Here is a 17,336-nt window from a genome sequence, read left to right on the forward strand (position 1 = left end):
TTTAAACTGCTCATGCCTCGATATCCTCACTTGTAAATTGAAAATAATATTTGTGAAGATTGAAAAGGTTTATAATATATAAACAACATGCATATAACACCTATTAAGTATGTGATTCACATTAAAATATGTTGGTGTGATCTACGTAAAATTATTTTGTAGTCCTTCTTATGCACTAGTTAGGTATATTCACAGCAACAAACTATATCAACAACTTATGCCTGATCCAACCACTTTCTTCCAAATTCAATTGCAATTTTATTCTTTTTTTTAAATCAAATGTCTATCTCACAAAAACTAAACTTATTCTTTTTAATCTTATACTCCTTCTTTTAAAAATTACCCAGGATAATCAGATTCCATAAAGTTGGACAATTACCTAACATTTTACTCTTCACATATCTTCTTGATTAAACTATTTATTGTTTATACTTATTTAGTATATGCAGGATTCTGAGAATTCACCATGATAAATCTTCAGTTTGTTTACAAGGGCTTTCAGTGCATCATTTCTGGGGAAGTAAAATCCATTTAAAAAGTAAGAGTAAACCCAAATGCCTCAAGTTTCAAAAATGAGCACCTCAGATTCAGGCAGTCTCCCACCGCAGCCTGGATTCTGCACCCACCGTGTCACTCCGCTGAACAGCAAAGTCAGAAGTCTAAGCAAAATGCACTCACACGAAAAAAAGTTATTCAGACAGAGACTAGGGTCCTAAAGCTCTCTGAAATAGCACCTTGTGAGAACCGGAACCACTGTAACCCCTTAAGGACAGTTAACAAAGGTGACTGGTGAAAACTTCTCTCCACGGAGCCCTGGTCTAGCTGCGTTCTTGTGGGATGTGACAGTATCACCACATCAAAGGCTACTTTTGTATTTACATTTATAAGGCCTACAGTGAAGAGCACCAATGTAAGAGCAAAATCAAGGTCCACAAAGTCAGATTTTTAAGCAAGCCAGAAAAACTAGAGAGTACTAGCAGGGGTAAAAAGAAAATCGATTGGGCCTTCTTTCTTGACTTCTGGGGCCAAATTGATACCAGTTACACAGAGCAAAAGGTTACTTAGAATCATGGATCATTCAGCTGCTGAAAAATATATGGGACTAATCTGAGTAATTCAAATACAGCAATACTCTACACTCCACTGTTTGGGGACTTTCCTTCCCACTTAAATTTTCTTATATAGATACAGCTTAAAACTGTCATTTGCCCAACTGCAATATGAAAAGAGACTAATGCTTCTGTTAATGCATTTACTTTTATGATGTCTATTACCAACTAGAAGAACAAAGATAAACTTATATAAAATAGCAGAAGATAGCACTTCTATTTTATAGTTCATTTCTCTATCATACATTATTCTGTCTGTTCTGTTTTTTTTTTTTGCATTTTCTGACTCAGTATGAACAATATTTTAATCCCTTATGGTTTAACCTAAGACAGGTCTGACCCTAGATAGTTTTTCTAAAGCATTATCAGTAAATATTACTTATGAACTGCTTTCTACAACTTCAGGGCCGCCATTTAGAAATGCTTGAATGATTTAAGGTTGATAAGATTCATCATACTCACAATGAAGATCTGGTTGTGGACATAGCTAATTGCTAAATTTTATCCAGCCATAAATGGCATCAGTAGCAAATCAGCTCACAGCTTAATACTACTGGCAGATCTACATCAGAGAGAAACAATGTGACTTTGATTCAAGTTATTTTTATGTATGTTATGATTCCTTTCCAGTAGTTCTGATATTGATGCTCAAATACTGGGTATTGGATTCTCTTTTCAAACAACAAAAGAAGGTGAGAAAAAAAGCTGAAGATACTTTAAAATGCCATGGTAACAAGTCACAGTCAAATGTATTTCATCCTTGGTTCAATGAACAATACTAATTCTCATACAAAAGATATGATGAATTCCTATCAGGAAGATTTTCTTTTGGCAAAGTTTAGAATTCTGAAAATAGTCTTTTAATGGCAATGCCCCCACCCTCCTAGCACCAAAATAACAGCACTATGATGTATTAATCCCTTATGGTAACAGACACCATTGAAGCTGAACTGTAATTTGGCACACAACATTTCCACACTAATGTAATGTGACAGTGTTATTATGTTCACTATTTTCCGTATGATCATAGCCATATTCATCTTCCCCAACCTGACATTAAATTAGCTAGTATGGTTACATTCTATTCTGGACCACAGGGTAGATGCAAAAAAGGATTATTGTAGCACAATGGTCTGATGATGGTGTGTGTGCACAAGCATGAACAGGTGATATGTAGATTTAATGCAATGAATATCAACTCTTAACACAGACCTGGCACACAGCATGCACTCAGTAAGTAGTTACATCCAAGAGAAAGTTCACAAATCTAAGTGCTAAGTGCAAAAACAGTTGCTCTAAGATTCCAGAAGAGGGAAAGCAGGCCCAGCTCAGAGGACCAGGGAAGTTTCCATGGGATGAAGCAGTTTAGGTAAAGATTGAAAAATGAAATTACATTTCTTCAAGCAGATATCGTGAAAGGAATGCATTCTAGGTGGAAGGAGTGCATTCCCCAGGAGGAGAAATTAGCATAAGCAATGGTGAGGAAATTGGGAAAGTGTAATGTTGCTCAGACACCATAAGTTAATTGGCGGTAACATGCCATATTGACAAAGTTCTACAATAGATAAGAATGAATACAAAAGCTAGGGTCAGACCATGGAGGTTCATGAACTCCAAACTGATGAATTTGGAGAGTACTGTTGACCACTGAGGATGTCCTAGAAATCCTTATGCAAGATTCATGCATCTAGTCAACAATGATTTAATGAGTTACTATTATCACCAGTTATATGCAACATAAGGTACAAAACACTGGGCTTATGAACCCCTCCCCCCGCAAAAAGGATTATTGTTCCTGGGAGATAAGACCAAACATAAGTAACTATAAGGTAGAAAGTGATGGCTGATAAAATAGCATAAACAAAGTTCTACAGAGGTCAGAGGAGAGAAAGCATTGTATCCCGTTAGGAGAATCAGGAAGAGCTTGTGATATTTAAACTAGGGAGAACAGGAAGAAAGAACAAAACTGGTAAGGAGGCGTAGGATGGATTGGATGAGGGAGGGATAAGGGGGAAACTCAACCAAGATATTGCTACAATGAGCCAGAAAAATTATATTGGGGACCTAAAATATGGTACAGATATGGAAGAATTAAGGAGTTACACACACACACACACACACACACACACACACACACTCAGAGCAATTATTTTTGTCCATAAGTAGGTCATCTAGATGGCAACTTTCCAGGGAAGAAAGGGTTTCACAAACACTTTTCTTTAAAAGTAGCCTTTGGCATCACTTTGCCTAAGTACCTCTTCTTTTTGAAAGATTCCTTTAACTTCATTAATTAGTATGATTTATCCAGGATTACACTTACAAGAGAAAACGTATTCCTATCTTTCCGTTGTTAATTATGTCTCCAGGCTAATATAAATAAAATTTTCTAGTTACTCTAACTCTGTGAAAATTATCAGAGAGATGACTTTTAGAAGGTCTGTAAGGGGCAGGGGTCAGGGTGGGAAGATCTCATCTACAAGGTGGTGTGTTCTTTCCCTTTCTTTAAAAAAAAGCTTTGCTTCTATCTTCCTTTTTTTTTGTTTTCTATGCAGTTGACAGCTGCAGCCACAGAATTTAGGGATAAATATCTAAGCGTGGAGAAGGAAATTTCATTAAGAAAACAAATGTCCTAAATGGCTTCATTAAAAAAAAAAAAGTCAACCTCTATACAGAAAAGGATCTTGTTAAAATCCCAGGAATCACACTAATTTTATTTGTGCAACTTACAGAAAAACAGTGAGATGTAGAGATAAGGTTTGTTTTGATCAATTTAAAAAGTGAAGAAAATGTGGCATGCTACTTTTATTGCCATAGCAATTGCATGTCTTCAAGGTAACTGTCACTATTGTACCTTCTACAAATTATAGAGTTGATATGAAAATAAGATTTGCTTTTGAATACTGATTTGTACGTACATATCCTCACCACCAAAACACCAGTGTACAGGCCAAGAAAACTATTTCACATTTCCAGAAAACCCACAAAGAAATAATGACTTAATCAAAATGCATGTATTCTGAGAGCCCTCCAAAGTAATTTTAATGCTGATCTGTGCTAGAGGCATATCAGGAGACATATTTATTGAATGACAGTTACCTTATTTACAAGGAAATAACAAATAGCCTTATCACTGTCATCACTACTAGTATCACCCAAGAGCAGCATTCAAATAATTTTCTGTAAAAATGATTTGAAGACAGCACGATACTGAAGGTAGGATCTTGATGTTCCTTTAGGAACTGTCTAGAGAAAATTATATTCTTTATACTTAACTGCTATAAGAGGATACACAATCTGACACAACCAAATGACAACTGTTTTGTAAAACATGGAAACTAGACTAAGCACAAAGTTTGGCAGAGAAAGTTCTTTAGCAAAATGAAAACCAGTTTCATGCAAAAAAAAAAAAAAGCTCTCTCAGCTACATCTGTCAGGATCATACTCAGGATTTTAAAACTGTCATAATAAAATCATAACAAATTATCAGTCTTCTGTTTGTCCTTGAAAATAAGTTGATGTTATTTTCTTTGGGGCAGGAGCAACTGCAGGACGTGACTATTCTATTTACATATTTACATATCTTTATTAAAAGGATATATAGTTTCTTTGATTTGCTTTTCTTTATGTACATATAAGTATTTATTGACTCTTTACATAAGGTTATTTACATAACTCCAAATGTGGCTTAATGTTTGTAAGAATGATTTGATTTGCAGAAATACAGTGTTTGCAAATGTGTGACGGTTTGAATATGTGTTTGTGGCTTCAAGTTTCTTGTAATTCTTGTAATGGAAGAGCTCACTGGTAGCATGGAGACTAAATATTTCTCCTTCTGTGGTGGTGTGATCTTTACATGTCTCTTCCAAGTACTATTCACTTTGTATTAGTTGCTTGTTCTTCCTATATTCAATATTTTGGATAGGAAACCTGAAGATAGCTAGGAAATTGTACTATATTGCTAGGCTGCAACAACTCACTTCAATAACATGTTCTGGTTTGACCCCATCTTCAACCTTATGAAACACATATCTACTGACATGAACAGAGTCTCAAATAGATAAAGGTCAAAATGAACAAGCTCTAGTCTTTCTTTAAATCCATGCTCAATCTCTGCCTTTCCCTGGAAGCCCAAACCTTCTTCAATCATCTCATCTGCTATCCCACTATCCTAGAGCTTTTTCTTCAATGTTGTAGCATTTACAACATAAGCATAGACTATATTTTACAACCAGAAGGCTCTGTCAGATAAATCTTCTCAAGAGAGTGGAATGCAAAGTTTTGTAGGAAACCCTTGTATTATCATTTTGATGAAGTGTTGTAAAGCAGTATCTATTTGAAAGTTAAGAAACAGAACTTCATCCCACATACCAGTTAATATGGTCTCAAAATCCACACTGCTATCACATAAATTAGGCACTCACAAATATTCCATAATATAATGTGAATGTCATGTTTCTTTGTCATGCTTATTTTTTTAATGTAATTTTATTTATTTTTTCGATGTGGACCATTTTTAAAGTCTTTATTGAATTTGTTCAATATTGCTTCTGTTTTGTTTTGTTTGTTTGTTTTTTTGGCCACAAGGCATGTGGGATCTTAGCTCCCTGACCCATACCCCCTGCACTGGAAGGAGAAGTCTTAATCACTGCATCGCCAGGGATGTCCCCTGTCATGCTTATATTGTGAGACTAAAGGGGAAAAAACACAAACACAAACGTAAGGGAGAGTAGCTGAAGGACCAAGTTTAAACATACTGTTTTTTAATGTAAAAGGCAGTATGAGCTTGAAAAGATGTAGAGAGAGAAACATAATGAACCTGTCAATTCACTAAAATTCCAGCCCTCAAGATATAATCTTATGAAATGAAATATTACTTAATAGAAAGCAACATGAAGCCTCTTTCAAAAACTAGGGGATGGGTGTCACATACAGGAAATGAAAAAAATATTTTTGACAAGGTGACCATTAGCAATTTAAAAAATTCCAACAAAGAGTTGAAGACCAAAGAATCACCATCATCACAGATTTTGGCTAATGGCATCCTTGATTGACACTTTAGTATTTCAAACATGTCCTTTCTGTGGAACCAAATGCTCCTCCTGGTTATGACAGTTTAACTTATTCATGGATAATATAAAGACTCCCAGCTTTAGACCCGGGATGTCAAACAGTAACTGGAAGCAACGATGAGCATCAGTCTACACTCAGAGGGGAACTTACGGTCATTGCAGAGTGGCCCGCTGAAGGAGGTCATGCTACAGTCACAGCTGAAGCCGTCCCACTGCTGCAAGCACACGCCTTGGTTGGAACATGAGTCCTCCTGGCAGGTTGTGCTGGGCCCTGAAAACAATCCAAAAGCAACTTGGGTTCTTTAAAAAAATCTAAAAGTGTTTCACACGTGAGCTAGGTCACATTTAGTAGTTGCCAACACCTCAAAATACATGACCAAACTAGTTTGGAAAGTTCTAGTTCACACACCTGAATTAGGAACAGAGAAGCTGTAATATAAAGGTTTCTCAAGTTTCAAATACAGGACAAAATACATTATAATAGTAAACTAGACCAGCAAATAGTAAAAGCAAGCACATAGCTTCTCGTATGATCATGGTAGCAGGTGATCTCATTCCATCATCAATAATTCTCTCTCACTGTTTGGATTTTAGAAAAACACATGGATCTCCTTAACTTCGGACCAATGGGTAGAGACACCATGAGAGATGGAAATTATGACTTCATGAAACTGAGATACAGATTAGCAAAAAAAACAAAAAACAAAACAAAAAAACACTGAAGAGTTATACAAAAATGTCCTATAAGTTTCTAGAAGTTTTCCTGCACAAACTATGAATAAAGTTATGATTGCTGGGTGTTTTGGATAGGTATGTTGGCAAGTATCAATCCACATGCTTTAACAATTTCATGCAATTAAACATAAAACTAAAAACTCTGTATAAATGACATGCCCCCATGTAACATACAAGTAAAAAGAACACTAGTCTATTTCTAAAGAATCATAACTAGAACACTGAAAAACAAAGAACTAAAAAAAGGATGATCAAAGCACTAAAGGTAATCACTATACAAACATATTCAAGACTGAAAGCCTTTATGCAAACTATGCTACAAAATGAGGTTTCTTGGACAACATTCAAGAAGGGGGAAAATGAAAACTTCACCAAATAACAGTTACTGCAAAAATGTAAAAAATGTTATTTTTAGGTTTCCACTGTGTATTACGGGGTTTCAGTCTTGTTTTATACACACAGGGCTATCTACCTTGCAAGTCAGCTTTCATCAATGCAACTTTGTCAGCAAAATTAAAAAAAAAAAGCAAAATATATTAAATGTTAGTAAGCAATACTGAAATGGGGCAAACATAGAAGAACATTCAGATTCAAAAAAGCATGCTGCTGTAAAGGGGGAGAGAAATGCTATGTAGAGCAAACAAATTAATAATTAACAGCCATAAATCTTAAGAGAAGCCAAAACTAAGAAAGCGATAATTGATTAGAATTTCACTATACATGTATTTATATAATGGTTAACTGAGCCGATGACACAAAGTGACTGCATTGCTTAGTTGAAGCATGCAGCCCCATTTGTCACGTGCAGATACAGTGTAGACGATGGTCATTAGAAGACCAATCATCCCTTTCTATTTTTTTCCCTCTAGGTCTTTTATCCTGCTATTGTAGTTAAGGCTTAAAACTGTAATGCCAGCCATTCTCTGTCAACAGTTGGACCTTACAGTGACACCAAACTATCAAAATGTATACACCATTTGGTAGATGAAAGAAAAAGTAAAGGATGGAAGAAACAAATTGCAATATAATTCCCCATAAAGAAACTTCCTTTACAAGATTGCAACGTGGAGTATTTATCTTTGCTTTTACCAGACTGGGTATAGATTTCTTACAGATCTCAGAGTTACATCTATATTTTCTCTTCCTCTATAACTGTCTTCAACACTTAAGTACTGCCCTGTGAATACTTATTACAGTAGAACCTCACTAATAAGGGTTATCTTAGGGAAGGGTGGGAAGGGAACACCATCTACCTCAATACCTTTAGAGTATAAACTGAAGATATTTTCTAGTAAACACAATCTTAGGTTTTATGAAAATACAAAAATAGACACCAGACTAATTAGATGCTATTAACACTGAGACCCTTTGAGGTAACTGCTCTAGTGAATACATGAGAATTATCTGTAATTAGATTTTGTACAAATTGATGTTTCTATAAGCATCAATTTTAAATATCCTCCTTATAACCATATTTTTATTATAAATTTCTTAGTCACGGTATTCTTCATAAGAAGTTATTGAATGTAGCCTAAACATTCAATATGAATTTTTACAAATTCAGAAATCATAGTACTGTAACTACTAATTATATAATAATAATAATAGTAATAATAATAATCAGTATAGTAATAATAACAAAAATAATAGTCGTTTTTAATAATAATAAAAATCTCCCAGGCCTGGGAGACCTGAATGGATGTAATAGTTTTTCTCACCTATTGCATCAAAAAACTAAGAGCCACTAAATTGCTCAGTTTTTGTTTTTCTTCCAATCTGTGAGAGGCAAGTGGTCCAATGACCTTTATTCCATGGCATTAAAGACTGAAAATAATTAATATTTGTTTAAAAAGAAAAAACTCAAAGCAATATTCCTTAGCACAGTCCTTCCTCTGGTACAAGCCCAGCCTGGGTCAGGGGCTGTGTTATCAAAGGACACTATTCCCCTGACTTGCCCAGCAGAAGGAAAGAGCAGGAGCAAGAACTGATGAGGAGCCATGTTTTTGTTTTTCTTTTTGCAAAAATTGTCAGAAATACAACTGCAAAATAATGCTTAACTCTAAAAATGGTAAAATTGAAATTCTAAAAAATAACCTGCCTGCCCATATTGTAGAGCAGCCACCCAGAGTGGCTGCCAAGCCTTTATGTGAGCATAAAGACATGCTTTATTATGTTTTCCATTATCACAACAGTCTTTATATATTCAGGTATTACAAGTGAATGCATGCCTATGCCTGACAAGTCACATTTTTTAAAGTACTCACCTTGAAAAATATTTAAACAGTGACAGTCATTTGCACAAGACAAAACCCTGAATTTATTTTTCTTTTTAGTTATATAATATCCTTTTTATTTTGTCACTGAATAAAATTGGGAGCAAGCCACAAGGATATTTGAATTAAGTGGTTAAAAATAAGGATATGTTTGAAAAGGAAAGGAAAGTGAAGGTAAAACTACAATGTCTGGAAACCAAAGAAACAATAGAGGAAAGTGCTTAGATGCCTGGGATTCCAAGTAAGGCAAAATTGGGTTCAAAGCTTCCATCATCCACTTACGTGCTGTGTGACCTTAGGAAGGTCACCTTACACCTCTAAGGCTCAATTTACTCTTCTAAAAAAAAAAAAAAAACAAAACAGTAATACCTAATTGATAGAGTTTGGGGAAATGAAATTGCATATGTAAACTTACTGCTACCAGTGCTTAATCGATGGTAGCTTTAATAGTGAAGTATTTCTGTAGCTTATAATGCAATTCCAGTGTTGAATGTTATGAGTCTATGCAAGTGCCTAAATTAAAAATTGTTTCACTGACTTCATGTATGGAAGTTATCTTGACTCAGTATTGAGCTTAACTGAGCCTGATTATTGGTGTATCGCCAGTCTCTATTTTCTCTTAAGTAAGCAGGTCAACGCTTTTCCAGGTAGTAATTTTCAAAGTCTGGTGTCAGACCAAAAGCATCAGCATCATTTAGGAACTTGCTAGAAATGTAAATTCTAGAGCCCCATCCTAGACCTACTGAATCAGAAACCTTGGGGTGGTGTCAAGTAACATGGGTTTTAACAATTCTCCAGGTGATTCCAATACTTGCTCAAGTTGAGAAACATTAATCTAAAGGGAAAAGGGCAAGGTAAGTTCCCTCTGCTAGCTAATGTGTTGTGTAAATAAAATCAGCTATTACTCACTGAAATAAGTTAGAAATGAAAGGCAGCAAGTGATTATTGAGAGAAGGCCAATGACTTTTTACATGAAAGAACATTAGAGATTTGTGGGTCTTGGGTAGAAATGGTGGAAAATCTTGACAAGATATCATTTAGTGATGTCAAATTTAAACTATTTCTATTAATATGGAAGTTAAGTGATTCCAATGTGGTTTGAGCTCAAAATCCCATGAGAACAATCTTTAGAGAAATAATTTATTGAGTATCTAGAAGTTTACCACCAATCCTAAAAATATGTGTATCTCATCAATTACACCTCTGACAGGTACATCTGAGATTATTCCTAGGAACCACAGAGGACAGAAATGATCATAAATTAAAAATTGTTAACCTTGATGTTGGAATGAAAAAATCAGGGAAGTGTCAAGGCAGAAAGGCAGGAGCATGGCAACATTCTAAAAATAAAGGAAAAGGGAGTAAAAAAGGGTGAGAATTATTAAAGCTCAGATATTAAAGCAAACTAGATAAGGTAAGGAAGGAGCCAATGTCATAATCTACTGAATGATTTCGGATGTTCAAACCACAGTTTACAATTACCCAAGAAGATGTACAATCACCTCAACCAAATTGCTTATTAGATTATGATGGAAAATAACACCAAATTTTATTTCTGTAAATACACTTTCTCAGTACATTTCTTATTAGTTTTCCCTTCCACTCACCCACTCACATTATGTGCCAGTGGTGGGAGGTCATGTGTGTGGGTTTGGTTTTCTATCTTGTGAGTGTTTAGCTGTGAATGTGTCTGTCTGCTCCCACCATTTCTTGTAGGTGAGAATTTACGGAGCAACTTGTAGAAAGGCCTATTTTTGAAAACTGTTTTCAGAAGATTTTGTAGTACCCTTAAAAAAAAAAACATATATTCTCACTTATTAGATCACCTCCAAGAATCAAAGTTATGTCCCACATTTTTGTCTCCATCCACTAGAGAGAATTTATTCACTTAACAATTTTGTTTCCTTTGCTAAATTGGTAAAAGCAGAAAACACAGTTTCCCTTTGTTTTACAAAAGGGCATTTATACCAAAATTTGAAACAAAGTAAATAAATACATCAAAACATTAAAAATGAACTCAACAAAGATTTCCATTAAATAATCTTATCCTCTGGCGTGATTAAAACACAATTTGAATTCCGCCTGATTTTTCAGGGAAATACATGTTACAGAGAGAAAAAAATGTATTTCCAAATAAAAAATTTATATGTACTTAGGTAATTGCTAAATCTAATATCATTATTTTGGCTGAGAAGACATGATTCATAATCTCCTGGGAGACAGGAATTCACATCTTTCTTTGCTTTCCCCGTATGAAATTTTCTTATGAATCTAAAATTTTCAAAATGGCCCAAACTGTATTCAACATTAAAAGAGAAGCAGCAACACATTCACAGCTACAAAATTCAGGATAATGTGATTAAATTGCATTTATGGAGGGAGAATTGGCTCAAATAACCTGAGGTGCTGAAGTGAAAATTATCTAAAATGAAAGTAGCAATCAAAAAGTACTCCTACAGATCTTAGTCTGATAGAGAACACAAAAGTACAGAAAGATACTTGAGAACATTTCTGAAGTATGGAATATTAGCCTTGGGTAATAGAAGAAACCAATTTTTGCTAAAACAAACTGATAATATATGGGAGACACTCTTGCTGCCAGGTAGAAACAAACCAAACTGTAATTTGAGAATGGGTATCTGAATGTTATTCTCTTGTTGTATCCTACTGAATGTAGATTTCAAAAAGCAGGCTCAAGTTGATTAACATTTGCTGGAGTAAATATGTTTTTCTAGTCCAAGTGGAGTATCTATTTAATGCTATAAAGAAAGCATTGCAGAAGTGATTAGCACACTAATTAGGTGAACTATAGAATGCAAAGAAGCAGAAAATAACAAGATCCATAGCTCCCATTTTATATCAAGCATTAGTCTAGGTTTGCAAACAGTCCAGAAAATTTAAGATTTATGGGATGAAAAGTTGAAAACATGAATAAGGACTTTTAAGCCGTAACTGGGGGTATGGCCAATTGTCAGAAATGAAAATTTTGCCTGCCAGAGAATTTTGCTGTTCTCATTTATAGGTGGAATTAGAATTATTTTGAGTGTGATAACAAAGATCTAGTACCTTCACAGCCTCTCTCAATCTGTCCATTGCAGAAAAGAGCATCTGAGATGAGGTCTGGAAGCCGTCCATTTAGATCAACTGATGCCAGGCAGCCTTGGAAGCCCTCCTTGGCATGGACGAGTTTCGGCAAGGATTTATATGTTTCCTTGGCCACTCCTCCTATATACAAGTCACCTGTGGGAAGACAAAAATTTTGGTCACAAAAGTAACTTAACATTGACTTTAAACAACAGTAGAACACACACAAAAAAAATAGAGAGGTTTATTTTTCATTAAATTAATTTTAAAAAGTAAATTTATGACTAGATATTTTCTAAAAAGTACAAAACAATACAGGTGTTTGAATAATACATCAGCACCAGAAGAAATTTCTAGAAGCTATTTCCACAGAGAACTTAAATGAGTTCGATACAGTGTGGCAAAATGGAAGGAACATGGACCATGAAGTGGTCCCTGAATTATTGGGTTGGCCAAAAAGTTTGTTCACGTTTTTCCATAAGATGTTATGGAAGAACCCAAAAGAACTTTTTGGCCAACCCAATAAAATCCAAGTCAAGTTATTTACCGACTCTATGGCTTTGAGCATTTTCTTTTTTTTTTTTTTTTTTTTTAGTTTCTCTGATCATTAGTAACCTCATTTCTAAAATGGGAACAATAAAGCCTGTTCCATAGGGTTGTGTGAGAATTAAATGAGATAAAATAATGGAAAGAATCTATCAGAATGAATATATGTAGTAGATGTTAGCAGGTGTTATTATTATCAAATCTACATTCTGCTTAGAGAGTTCTAGGCCTTTCTGTTAACTAGAAGCTCAATAAATTCTAAATGTCTAATGTCTAAAATTGCCTTTTCTAGTATGCTTGAACCTATTAACCTTGCTTGCACCTAATTTATTCACTAAGTCACTCCCATAGTAGACTATATATACCTGAATATTCCATCCCTTTTCAAGTATTTCATTTTTTAGGTAAAGGCATACCACTTTGAATTCTTTATGCTGTTCTGGGATCTACTGACAAGTTACCAATTAATTTTTCCCAATTTTATTACAGTTTCTAGTGGGACACTTTGCTCTGCTTGTCATCTTCATATCTCTAGGTTGAAGATTTCCCAACTTTATGGACTACTACTTAAAAAAAGAGATTGCAATCCAAGCTTGATTCTGTTTCTTTTCTATTAAAGATTATTCATCATATCTGTATAGCACTGAGTAGATGTAATTAACTGACTCTAGTAAACAATCAATGCAAAACGTAAGGAGGGTGACCCCAAATTTCCATAATATACTACTCCTGTTTACAAGTTCTGATAACATATTCTGTTTAGCTACTTGCTTCTCTGACTTTGCACTGTCATTTGGATTTTCTCTCTCACATTAAACATTTTATTTAACTTTCATGTTACCTGATACCTTCTCCCACTGTAACACAAAACTCCTATATTCCTAATGTTCTCTGGGCCCCTTTGTATTGTTTTCATGGGACTTGGGAGGAATGAGAACTGATACACATGCTTATGCTCACACTGTTTGTTAAGTCATGAGTAATAAAGTGCTTGGTGTCTGACCCAGAAAGCTTGTGTCTTCCGCCACCATCCATAAAACAGTAACAGGCTAACCTGGTAAGTAGGGTAAAAATCAAGCAACACACAGAATGCTCCTGATTGTACTGATGAGAAAACTGAGCTTGCTTCAAGTCATTTAGCCATAAAAAACTGAGAACTGGGCTTCCCTGGTGGCGCAGTGGTTGAGAGTCCGCCTGCCGATGCAGGGGACACGGGTTCATGCCCCGGTCAGGGAGGATCTGACATGCCGCGGAGCGGCTGGGCCCGTGAGCCATGGCCACTGGGCCTGCGCGTCCGGAGCCTGTGCTCCGCAATGGGACAGGCCACAACAGTGAGAGGCCCGCGTACAACAAAAAACAAAACAAAACAAAACAAAAATAAACTGAGAACTTAGGTCCCTAACCTACTAACTAAAGCTCTAAGTATTACACTAGGATGCCACTGATCCTGCATAATTTGTACTGAAGGTACTGGATATGCTTACTTCCCTCACCTCTTAAATAATAGGAAACATCTAGGTCCTTGCCCCTACAGTGAGACATAGTTACCACCCGCCTCTGCAGGAGACCCTCCAACACTAGCAGGGTCACCCACCTTGTATGTGAGTCAAACCCTGGAAACCGACTGGACGAGGGGAAGATGGCGGAAGAGTAAGACGCGGAGATCACCTTCCTCCCCACAGATACACCAGAAATACATCTACACGTGGAACAACTCCTACAGAACACCTACTGAACGCTGGCAGAAGACCTCAGACCCCCCAAAAGGCAAGAAACTCCCCACGTACCTGGATAGGGCAAAAGAAAAAAGAAAAAACAGACAAAATAATAGGGACAGGACCTGCACCAGTGGGAGGGAGCCGTGAAGGAGGAAAGGTTTCCACACACTAGGAAGCCCCTTCGCGGGCGGAGACTGCGGGTGGCGGAGGGGGAAAGCTTCGGAGCCGCGGAGGAGAGCGCAGCAACAGGGGTGCGGAGGGCAAAGCAGAGAGATTCCCGCACAGAGGATCGGTGACGACCGGCACTCACCAGGCCGAGAGGCTTGTCTGCTCACCCGCCGGGGCGGGCGGGGTGGGAGCTGAGGCTCGGGCTTCGGTAGGAGCGCAGGGAGAGGAAGCCTGCAGGGGGTTAGTGCGCCATGGCTGGCTGGGAGGGAGTCCGGGAAAAAGTCTGGACCTGCCGAAGAGGCAGGAGACTTTTTCTTCCCTCTTTGTTTCCTGGTGCTCGAGGAGAGGGGATTAAGAGCGCTGCTTAAAGGAGCTCCAGAGACGGGCGCGAGCCGCGCCTAAAAGTGTGGACCCCAGAGACGGGCATGAGACGCTAAGGCTGCTGCTGCCGCCACCAAGATGCCTGTGTGCGAGCACAAATCACTATCCACACCTCCCTTCTGGGAGCCTGTGCAGCCCGCCACTGCCAGGGTCCTGGTATCCAGGAACAACTTCCCCAGGAGAACGCACATGCGGCGCGCCTCAGGCTGGTGCAACGTCACGTGGCGCGCCTCAGGCTGGTGCAACGTCACGCCGGCCTCTGCCACCGCAGGCTCGCCCCGTCCTCCGTACGTCTCCCTTCCCTCCAGCCTGAGTGAGCCAGAGTCCCCGAAGTAGCTGCTCCTTTAACCCCGTCCTGTCTGAGCTGAGCGAAGAACAGATGCCCTCAGGCGACCTACACGCAGAGGTGGGGCCAAATCCAAAGCTGAGTCCCGGGAGCTGTGAGAACAAAGAAGAGAAAGGGAAATCTCTCCCAGGAGCCTCAGAAGCAGCGGATTAAAGCTCCACAATCAACTTGATGTACCCTGCATCTGTGGAATACATGAATAGACAACAAATCATCCCAAATTGAGGAGCCAGGAGTCAGTGCTGTGCCTCTGAGGTGGGAGAGCGAACTTCAGGACACTGGTCCACAAGAGACCTCCCAGCTCCACATAATATCAAACGGCGAAAATCTTCCAGAGATCTCCATCTCAACACCAGCACCCAGCTTCACTCAACGACCAGCAAGCTACAGTGCTGGACACCCTATGCCAAACAACTAGCAAGACAGGAACACAATCCTATCCATTAGCAGACAGGCTGCCTAAAATCATAAAAAGTCCACAGACACCCCAAAACACACCACCAGACATGGACCTGCCCACCAGAAAGACAGGATACAGCCTCATCCACCAGAACACAGGCACTAGTCCCCTCCACCAGGGAGCCTACACAACCCACTGAACCAACCTTAGCCACTGGGGACAGACACCAAAAACAACGAGAACTACGAACCTTCAGCCTGCAAAAAGGAGACCCCAAACACAGTAAGATAAGCAAAATGAGAAGACAGAAAAACACACAGCAGATGAAGGAGCAAGATAAAAACCCACCAGACCTAACAAATGAAGAGGAAATAGGCAGTCTACCTGAAAAAGAATTCAGAATAATGATAGTAAAGATGATCCAAAACCTTGGAAATAGAATAGACAAAATGCAAGAAACATTTAACAAGGACCTAGAAGAACTAAAGATGAAACAAGCAATGATGAACAACACAATAAATGAAATTAAAAATACTCTAGAAGGGATCAATAGCAGAATAACTGAGGCAGAAGAACAGATAAGTGACCTGGAAGATAAAATAGTGGAAATAACTACTGCAGAGCAGAATAAAGAAAAAAGAATGAAAAAGAACTGAGGACAGTCTCAGAGACCTCTGGGACAACATTAAATGCACCAACATTCGAATTATAGGGGTTCCAGAAGAAGAAGAGAAAAAGAAAGGGACTGAGAAAATATTTGAAGAGATTATAGTTGAAAACTTCCCTAATATGGGAAAGGAAATAGTTAATCAAGTCCAGGAAGCACAGAGAGTCCCATACAGGATAGATCCAAGGACAAACATGCCAAGACACATATTAATCAAACTGTCAAAAATTAAACACAAAGAAAGCATATTAAAAGCAGCAAGGGAAAAACAACAAATAACACACAAGGGAATCCCCATCAGGTTAACAGCTGATATTTCAGCAGAAACTCTGCAAGCCAGAAGGGACTGGCAGGACATATTTAAAGTGATGAAGGAGAAAAACCTGCAATCAAGATTACTCTACCCAGTAAGGATCATTCAGATTTGATGGAGAAATTAAAACCTTTACAGACAAGCAAAAGCTGAGAGAGTTCAGCACCACCAAACCAGCTTTACAACAAATGCTAAAGGAACTTCTCTAGGCAAGAAACACAAGAGAAGGAAAAGACCTACAATAACAAACCCAAAACAATTAAGAAAATGGGAATAGGAACATACATATCGATAATTACCTTAAATGTAAATGGACTAAATGCTCCCAATAAAAGACACAGATTGGCTGAATGGATACAAAAACAAGACCCATATATATGCTGTCTACAAGAGACCCACTTCAGACCTAGAGACACATACAGACTGAAAGTAAGGGGATGGAAAAAGATATTCCATGAAAATGGAAACCAAAAGAAAGCTGGAGTAGCAAGTCTCATTTCAGACAAAATAGACTTTAAAATAAAGAA

At 37.6% G+C, this 17,336-nt stretch overlaps 1 protein-coding gene across 20 annotated transcripts in view; it reads right to left on the minus strand.

Moving 5' to 3' along the window:
• NRXN1 (neurexin 1) overlaps positions 1-17,336 on the minus strand; it is a 1,137,515-nt gene that overhangs the window by 537,941 nt on the left and 582,238 nt on the right. For 19 of the 20 annotated variants that reach the window (XM_060116684.1, XM_060116683.1, XM_060116682.1 and 16 more), the window contains 2 exons: positions 12,253-12,426; positions 6,330-6,449 (listed from right to left, as the gene is read on the minus strand). In XM_060116684.1, coding sequence (XP_059972667.1) covers positions 6,330-6,449; positions 12,253-12,426 — 294 coding nt within the window. Of the gene's footprint in view, positions 1-6,329; positions 6,450-7,385; positions 7,413-12,252; positions 12,427-17,336 lie in introns of all 20 variants that reach the window. The other variant, XM_060116667.1, reaches the window with a different exon arrangement.

The sequence above is a fragment of the Mesoplodon densirostris genome, chromosome 14 (genome assembly GCF_025265405.1).
Source record: "Mesoplodon densirostris isolate mMesDen1 chromosome 14, mMesDen1 primary haplotype, whole genome shotgun sequence".
Classification (NCBI taxonomy): domain Eukaryota; kingdom Metazoa; phylum Chordata; class Mammalia; order Artiodactyla; family Ziphiidae; genus Mesoplodon; species Mesoplodon densirostris.